The sequence below is a fragment of the Corythoichthys intestinalis genome, chromosome 12 (genome assembly GCF_030265065.1).
Source record: "Corythoichthys intestinalis isolate RoL2023-P3 chromosome 12, ASM3026506v1, whole genome shotgun sequence".
NCBI classification, from domain to species: domain Eukaryota; kingdom Metazoa; phylum Chordata; class Actinopteri; order Syngnathiformes; family Syngnathidae; genus Corythoichthys; species Corythoichthys intestinalis.
Window position 1 is genome coordinate 50,923,363 of NC_080406.1, and position 9,498 is coordinate 50,932,860.

Below are 9,498 nucleotides of genomic sequence, written 5' to 3' on the forward strand. Positions count from 1 at the left end.
CCTAAACTGTTGTTTATATGACTGTATCAGTTCACTCAGTAGTTCAAATTCATGAGCAATTGTTCTTTTGAGGAAATTTTTACTACTGTGCGTGTATTTCAGTAGTCACTACACTAGCCAAAGAGCTAAGAGGCATTTTAACAGATGAAAATGTTTACATTTTAAGTCTATTTCATTTTCTTTAAAGCAAAATAAAGGCAGTCTTTTGGAAAGTCAGACTTTTCTTTCTTTTCTTTTTAAATGCAAAATGTAAACCAAAACCAAACCGAAACAGTGATCCCAAAACAGGGGTTCAAACCGAACCGTGGGCTAACTGAACCGTTGCACCCCTACTGTTAACTGTGTCTAAAAATGTTTGCAGCAGACAGCAGGAAGCCAAATCAATTAAGACATCAATTAAAGACATTAGACCCCAATTACATTGGTAAGCCGCTTAATTTTTTTAAAGCGAAAATGTGCCGAACATTGCAAACAATCGTCCCACTTTGTCAGTGTTACATTAGTAAAGCAGTGAGTAGAGGTGTGACTCTTGGGGCACCTAACGATTCGATTACGATTCAGAGCGTACGATTCGATTATAAATCGATTATTGATGCACCCCTCCTCAGCTATCAGCTGCTTTTAATGTGTGGGACAGTAGTTACAAAAATTGTCCAAAAATCCTCTCAGGCCTAAATAAACTACCATTTCAGTATCATGTTAATAGTTCAAAACAGTAAATAAAATACTCAAGTCCCCATTCTGTATCAGCAGCTTTAAACTATATTCAATTAATTTAATAGTTGTATTGAGTTCACTTTGTCTACACTTATAGATTTTTTGAATTTTTCTTTTATGCCACACAATAGTTATAGGTTGTTTTAATTACCAGACATGTTTGGCCGAACATTTACGCCTTCATCAGAGAGTCAGGTACTCTCAGGGAGTCAGGGACTCTCTGATGAAGGCGGAAGTGTTGGTTCAACGTTTACATTCTGACATCAAGCGCCCTACATTTTTTTTTTGCTTCCCTGAGGCACTCATCAGCTATCCTTTTAGTTTGCGCCCAAATGTTTTCTCATCAGAGGCAAATTTAAACATCACCAACTTAAACCGACTTTCACCACCAGATGGAGCTTGTAGCTTAAATAGGTGCCCAAGAGTTCCAACTTCTGAGCAAGTGTCCATGTCCCTTTCGGCAATTTGTTTTTCCTTCCACTTTTGGAAACCAAAAAATGGAAAACCAGCCCAATTCCATTTTTGTTTTATGTGGTTGACAAAAAACGAGAAAATAATTGTCTCCAGTTTCCTGATTAAACATTGAAAATTCAGAAAGGAAAACGATCCTTATCTGTTTTTCCAATTTTAGTTCACTTAACTAAAGTGGAAAAACAAAATACGCCTAATATTTATTTCCCAACAAGTTCACTTTTGCAATGAGCCATGACCGGGAAGACATTATAAATATTATGTGGCTGCAGCACTGTCTTGTCTATTCATAAGAAAAAGAATGATGTCTGCCGGGCCATGGCTCATTTTAAAAGCTGACTAGGTAGAACACGAATTTTTGGAGTATTTTGTTTTCCAATTTCTGTTCAATAAACTACTATTGGAAAAAGGGATCAAGGCTTGTTTTCAATTATTGAATTACCACTTTTTAATCAGGAAACAGGAGACGATTCATTTCTTGTTTTGAATGAACGTCGAAGGTACACGGACCCATACGGTTCCAGTTTTCATATTTCCATGTGGAAATGTATTGTGACAACACTATTGAATTGATTGTGACGTACTTGTTCATCTGACTGTGGAATGGCATTGAGAATGGCCACTGGTGCATGGTACCCTTGCTTTTTCTGCCCCAATAAACTCGTCGCTGTATCCTCTTCATCGTCCTGGAAAGAAAAACAACAATGAACACAGTGTCAAAATGGCACAATTCAACAATTGGAACATTAAAATATGTCAATTATCTCTTCCAAATGCCAAATAACACCAAACACTGAACAGCAGACTAAAAGGCTGCAACAACTAATCGATAAAATCGATTAATTAATTAGTTGCCAAAGAATTCTATAACTGATTTTTGCTGGCAGCTATGAGCAGTCCTGTTTGGGTCTTTGTTTGTGTGTAGTATGCGGCTGCGCGCACGCGCCAGAGTTAAGTCATTATTAGCAAGATTGAGAGACTTTTACTGCTACACTCAGGTTGGGTTGCGGAATCAATAACTTTACGAAGTGTCGAGAGTTAGATTGTCTTTTGTGTTGTTAGATCCAGTGTGCCTCTGTTAGAGGTGAGTAAATGAAGCCAGTTGTATTCTTTGTTAATGAGACGTTACTAATGAGCACGGAGCGATAAGCTAGTTAGCGATTATGCTAATCAGTGTCTTAAGTGTCCGTTCGTATTGTGTTTTGGAGAAGCATATTAGCACTTTAGTTAGATAGTAATGTTGTCTCATTTCTTTTTATAAAGACACATTCAAACTGTAAATTGTCATATGAGAGTGCTTAGAAATTGGAGTTGGATTGTATTTATGAACAACTGTTTGATCAAGAAAACATCCATCATTGTCTGCACACAATTTATATCGGCGCTTTGCCCACAAGATATATACAGTGGGGAGAACAAGTATTTGATACACTGCCAATGGGTTTTCCCCATTGGCAGTGTATCAAATACTTGTTCTCCCCACTGTAGATATACTTTTTTTTTTGAAAGAACAGGACTTTTGTCCTATTTGTATACTGCAGGCATGAAAATGGGTCAGGGGTTAAAAAGGTGAAAAGGGTGTGGAGGAAATATGTTCCGGCGTTCTGCCAAAATTCTGCCTACATGAGGCGAATTTGACAATTTTAATTTTTCACATAAGGCTTAATATTAAGAGTTAGCGGGGGTTTAATAGTTGAAGGAGTTGATTTCAACCACCATTGACTCGCGCTAGCTTAGCCACTCCGGAGCCCTGAAACTAACAAATAACTGGCAAACTGCACAGAATTTGTTCAAATCAACTCCAACGACTAATTAAACCATAGCTAACTCAACGATTAAGCCTAATGTAAAAAATTCTGAACTTCCCCTTTAAAATAAAGACCATTGAATATGGCCACTAAAATGTTGTCTATAAAAGTTTTAGAGCAATAAAACAAACAACAAAAATGAATGAAATGAACAAGAATCCTTCAAAGTATTTCATAATGGGTCCAAATTATTTTTCGAACAGATCATGTGACTATAGCACCTTAGAGACAGCCGTTTGCTTTGCTTAGCCAAAACTACAGCTGAGGAGGCAAAATGGATATTTAGAATTTCCTTAAACCTAAGTTTTCAAAACCTTCAACAACAACTGAGCTTGAACCGAGGATTGAGCACGAGCAGTATCAAAAAGTCCTGGCTGTCTTGTTACCTGTTGTGCTGTAATTCCAAGTGGTGCTTGAATTGGATGCTTTTAGAGGTCAACAGTCTTTTTGAGCCAGCGCAAAGTTTCGCAGCACACGGAGATTTACTGGACAAAAATGTGAAGTAATGTCCGTGTTTCCAGTGTGCAAATGCAGCCATTTTTGTATATCTCCTGCCTATTTCATTGCATCCTGGCGAGGTATCAAGGCAATGTTGTTTTGGCTGCAAACTCCCACCGCTCATGGCTCACGCATCATAGTAATACACGTAACCTGTTTTTTTTTTCCATCCCCGATTAGAAAATGTGACATGTGATGTCACTCCCATGACTACAGTATTCTTCATTCTACATACATTATGGGGCAGTAACAAAATAGTAACGCACATGCATCAAGGAAAGTAACTTTAATCAGATTACTGATTTAGAAAAATGAACACGTTAGATAGCTCTTTACTGAAAGAAAGTAATCAGATTACAGTTACGCATTACTCACATAACGCGTAACTGACAACACTGCTTTTATATTACCGTTAAATACACAAGCTTGACGCCAACTTAACGGGAGCTATTTTTTCACCGGAGATTTGGCTAGCTCTGGCAGTGTTCAACGCAAGCTGCAATGAACGGCAGTAACTTTGTCTAGCGCAAAATATGAAAACGATTGAAACCATTACACACCATATTCAATATGCAGGCAAATGCATTTCAGGGTTTCCCACAGGATTTTAGGAGACTGTGGTGGGAGGGTCTCTGACCATAAGATTTTTTTAAACTGTGGTGGTGGGCTGCATCGGAGTCGGATAGCCACACCATGTCGTGCCACGGCGAATTTTTTTTTTTTTTTTTTTCCATTATTTTTTTCCCCCAAGAAGAACCATAACAAAGATATATTTGAAATATTTCATTAGCTAGGCTAATGTTATAGCTCTCAGCTACGGTACATGTATGTAAAATGCGTTACAGCTACGTTACCCTATGTAATAATGCGACTTTTTTTCTCGTAGCAATAGTACGACTTACATCTCGTAGTGACTCAGGGTTGGCAACCCAAAATGTTGAAAGAGCCATATTTGACCCCCCCCCCAAAAAAACTGATACAGTATGTCTGGAGCAGCAAAAAATTAAAAGCCTTGTACAAGCCTTATAATTATCAATACTAGCTATATTAGCCTACTATAAAAATGAATAAGTTGGCTAGAAATACATAATTAGCCTTCATGATTAAATGTTTATTTTCCCTGCAGTGGATCCTATAGCGCACCACGTGACTAATCTGTTGTACGATGACACCACAAGTTTAACTTCATTACAATATTAATGAATTGAAAGAATGTTTGTATCATGTTTGTCCTCCTAGAAATCCTATTAAAACAAAAAATATATTTCCCTCCCCCATCTTTTTCCATAAAAAAAAAAAAAAAAAAAAAAAAAAAAAAAAAGCTCCGAAGCAGCACTAAAGAGCCGCATGCGGCCCAAGAGCCGCGGGTTTCAGACCGCCGTCGTAGCCCTCCTTTTTCCTTTTTATTTGACCCTCATAAGTACTACATTACCACAACAATAACAGTCCTTCTGTCAACTGACCCATTTACAGGACTGGGGGAATTCTAATGGCCGTGTAAAGTTTTTCTTGATTCGGTGAGAAGGTGAATAGTTTTTTCCCCGTTGTTCGTCAACTAAATTTCCACACAAACGCACATCGAGGTACCATTAACTTAGCAAGAAGAGGTATGAGAGTCATTTTTCGAGTGTCCCAGAGCTCGCGAAATTGGGGGGGCGGGGTGGCGCATTTATCCAACTTTCGTCTGAAGTTGGCGCGTCGGTGTTGTGCCGAAAAATAGCCACTCCACGCGAAATGTCCCCCCGACGGGAGCGCCCACACGTCACTCGTACAAACAGCCTTTTCTTACCAATCGATGGACACGGAAACGACGTTCTTGTACCGTGAATATGTATCATTTTACTCTGCTTGAACTAATAAATACTTTACTGTGACCAACGCTCTGAAAATAGAGCAAGGCTTTATTTTGGGCCCCGCCTCTCTGCGCAAGTTCAATCAAAGTTTGCTTTCCGTCCAAGACGGCCGTCCACCGCTCACTTTCGCCGAAAAGTCCGATCCAAACTATTGTAATGCCCCGGATATGGGGAAGAAGGAGAGAAGTCTGTATTTGCTTACCCACTTGATTGTGGTAACAATAATAAAGAAAAACAATAACAAAATAACAGCTGGCTGCTACGACATGCGACCGCTATCTCTCGCTATCTCGCTCGTTCTCCCATTCTTCCTAATCGTTCCTCTTGCGTCTCTTAAATGAATAAATAAATAAATAAAATACTACTCTAAAATGCTGCTCTCACTCGCGCGGGTAGTAGAGTGGAGTGGGCTACAGCTGTTTAATCGGCTGACTGACGCATCTGATTAGTATCTTTTTTTTTTTTTCCGGCGGGGGGGGGGGGGGGGGGGGGGGCGCACAGTCTCTTTCATTGGTGGGAAACACTGCATTTATCTAAAAAAAAATTGGGAGTGAGACCTCTCCTCGTCCATCGAACGTGACTTTGTGCTTAGGACAAGATCATCTGTCGCTATTAGCGATCTTTGACGCTCTCTTTTTCTCCCCCTGCATTCAAACTTGTTTCTCTCTCAGCGGCTGTGATTAACCTCAGTGTAGTTGCTCTCCTAGCTAAGCCTTGCCTATCATTCGTCTTTGTAAGTTTTTAGTAACTTTGTGTATTGAATTTGAAAGGAAAATGTGTGTTTTGTTTTTGGCGAACTTTTTCATGAAGGTAAACTGTTGAAGCTACTCACGTGGAAAAATACGATTGCACAACGTTTTAAATGTATTCATTTGGTATATTTTAGTTACCACGATTTGAGAGATCAATAAATTGAAGAAAAGTACGCCTTGTGTTTGGAGTGTTTGTTTTTGGGTTTGCTGGAATAGCGTCACTGACACACGCAGCATCAAAAGGGGAAGGGGTAAGCGCTGCCGTGCCAAGCCACTTCTGGCTGCATTTTTGACACATGAAAAATAACGAATACGTACTACTGTCTGACAGAATTTTTTTGTGGTTTTGTAACCGCGACGTTTTCATAGCATGGTAAACCGTGAAGGTAACTGGCACATGCCAACCCCCCCCCCCCCCACCCCTCTTAAAAAAATTCTCCTCGGATCTACACGATTCACGTAGGTCATCCTTTTTGACTTCAAAACGGCGAATTTCGCCGAAAGGTGAGAGATTTTCATGCCTGATACTGAGAAATTCTTTTTGTGTTTTATACTCAGAACCTTTATTAAAACTATCAAGTATTATGTACGAAAGCTTTAATAGAACATTTTAAAAGGAAATAGTCATCCATTTTGTCTTCATTGTTGCTAACAAAATGCCTAAAACAACTTCAAGTTAAATTGTGAAAGCAATTGAAAAAAGTGATATTTATCCAATTAATCGTTGAATTAATTGTCCGATTACTCGATTATAAAAAAAAAATTTTTAAAAATTAATTAGTGGGCGTGGAAGACCAATAGAGAGGGCAGGTACTTGCATAATAAGGAACGTTGTCAGGTCACACTGTGACTATTGTCAAAACGTATTTGCAGAACAAATTTCTAACGTGATTGCAATCAAATAATAAAACTACACTGATAATTTTAGCTCAGTAGTCATTTATGAATAAAAAAACAATTAGCACTGGTGCCTAATGTGCGCCAATACAGCAGGTATACATTTATTTTGAACACTGCAAAAACACTAAATCCTATCAGAACTTACAATTTAAACTTAAAACTCAACTAGAACTTAAAAATAGCTTGAGACAAATGGAAATTCAATTGAAACAAGTGGGGGGAAAACACCTCGCATTTAGGTGATGTGTGTTATCAAGCATAATGACATTTTTAGGGAGGAAATAAGTTTTTTTTTTTAAATAAGATCTTAAGTTTTTTGAGTGAAAGCAGTGAATTTGTTTTTTTTTTCTAGTCACATCTGAGATGCAATTGTTGGCCGTTTTTAACAATGTACATCTAGAATGAAGACATTGTCTAAAAATGGTTCAATATTAGGTGAAATGTCTTGTTTTCTCATGTATATTTATAATTGCTCTTTACCAAAACTATATTTTATCCAATTACTCGATTAATTGATGGAATTTTCAGTAGAATACTCGATTACTAAAATATTCGATGGATGCAGCCCTAGTAAATAATGAGCTGTATATTCAGAGATGTTGTTAAATTATAGAAATAAATTCAAATTTATCTTTAAATCTTAAAAAAAAAAAAAAAAAACATCTTATTTGCAAGGCTTTTATTTTGGTGTGACACTGTATTTATTATTATTTTTGGACTATTATGATATTTTTAAAAATAATTAACTATAGTTTTTTTTTATAGAATGTAGAATTATTAGTTGTATATATTAATAATGAGGGCGCAAAACTCAGCCAATTGAGAAGATCGAGGAAGAGCTGGCTATACTGGAGTGATTATGGAATGCTTATGGAATTGGACTAGGATTACTTGCACTATGTTCATGTTTTTGCCCAGTTTTGCTGCACTTATCATTAAATCTACTTCAAAAATACAAATGTTATTCATAAAAATTGTTCTTTTTCGTGATTATTGGGATCAATGAGTGACTCGTTAACCTGGGCCAGTGGTTTTGATAGTGGGGCCAGTGAACATTAAAATTTCCCTTATTGTCTACCCCTGCTTTAGTGCCTCTGTAATAGAAAAAAAAAGGACGTTATTTTCTCCTAATTAAAAAAAAAAAAATCTACAAAACAATTAATTTGCAGCCATTGACCGCAATAGACGTCCAATCCTTTCTAATTGTGAGGGCTGGCAGTGTATCGCCATCAATGGCACTCATTAAGTAAATGACTGATTTTTAAAATATTTGCTTATCAAAGTGATCTTGTGTCAAATGAAAATCAATTTCACAATTATTCAGGGTAAAATGTACTTTAGCATGATTCATGAAACCACTGAATTTTTTGGTAACGCACTTAGAACACAAGTGGAACCTCACAATACTGGGCAATGCGATTAACATTTTGACAACCAACCGCCCACCTGACAACTATGAAAACATACTTGCCAACATGTTTAATAGGGAAAACATCTTACGTCTTCCTGTTCGTTGGCAGCGATGGAAGTGACATAGCCAGCAAAACGACTGTCGCTTCCTCCATAGATCTCCTGGTCATAAAACCCAGTTGAAACGAGGCCGACTCCTTGATCATCTCCTTCCTCCGCCAGACTGGCCTTCATCCCCTGGATCTCCAGGATCTGGGCCTCGATATCTACGCAAGATCAATCAAATAGTTTTAAAAGACGCACAAATAACTGTGGGAACAAATGTCAAAAGACATGGGTGCATAAAAATTCAAAGAACGTGTAGCGTATAGTCGCGTTACGGCGTTAGCTTTGATGCTAACGTTAGCTCTAGACGCTTTATAGTTACTAAATGATACTATAGATAACGGCCCCAGCTTAAAATAAGATTTGATTCCTTAAGGACGACGGACGCTCGGTGAAAAATAGCGCTAACAAAATATTAAGAGGATGTGCGGGCTAAAATGCTTACAAAATAGCAACCAGCGCCATTATCTAAATCCGACCGCGTTGCGTCGTCTCTCGGCCCGTTGTTTTTCTAGTTTTAACACAGTAGGCATTGATACATAAACACAAGACTTCTAGATTTATTCAATCTAAAACATTTTTACTAACATGAAATTATTGGGTATCTGAAAACCTATGCGAATAAACCATTTTGATTAAACATTACCGTCGTGTGTTTTGGCGATCTTGGCGGTGGTAGCCATTTTGGTGGTGGTTCTGGTTGTTCGCGTCTTCGCGACTGAAACAGGAAGTCCGTCAAAATCTAGTTAACACAACGGTGGCACATCCGTTTTTGCTCTACGCCAAAATAAGACAATTCATATCGTTCACCATAACTCGCAAATAACTGCGCGAAAACCTAACCGAATTTTGTCAAGTGCTATATACAAGAAAAAAAAATCTTGTTTTAATGTCCGACTCACATTTTTTTACGCGTAAAAACTAGTTCAGAAGATTCGTTCATGTCTGGCATTATTTGACAATACAGTTTATGGCAAAAATTGC

At 37.9% G+C, this 9,498-nt stretch overlaps 1 protein-coding gene across 3 annotated transcripts in view; it reads right to left on the reverse strand.

Moving 5' to 3' along the window:
• sf3b1 (splicing factor 3b, subunit 1) overlaps positions 1-9,320 on the reverse strand; it is a 53,583-nt gene extending 44,263 nt beyond the window's left edge. For all 3 annotated transcript variants that reach the window (XM_057852201.1, XM_057852203.1, XM_057852204.1), the window contains exons 1-3: positions 9,161-9,320; positions 8,500-8,675; positions 1,773-1,874 (exon numbers count right to left, since the gene is read on the reverse strand). In XM_057852201.1, coding sequence (XP_057708184.1) covers positions 1,773-1,874; positions 8,500-8,675; positions 9,161-9,197 — 315 coding nt within the window. In that variant the 5' untranslated portion in view covers positions 9,198-9,320. The remainder of the gene's footprint in view (positions 1-1,772; positions 1,875-8,499; positions 8,676-9,160) is intronic.
• Positions 9,321-9,498: the final 178 nt, after the last annotated feature.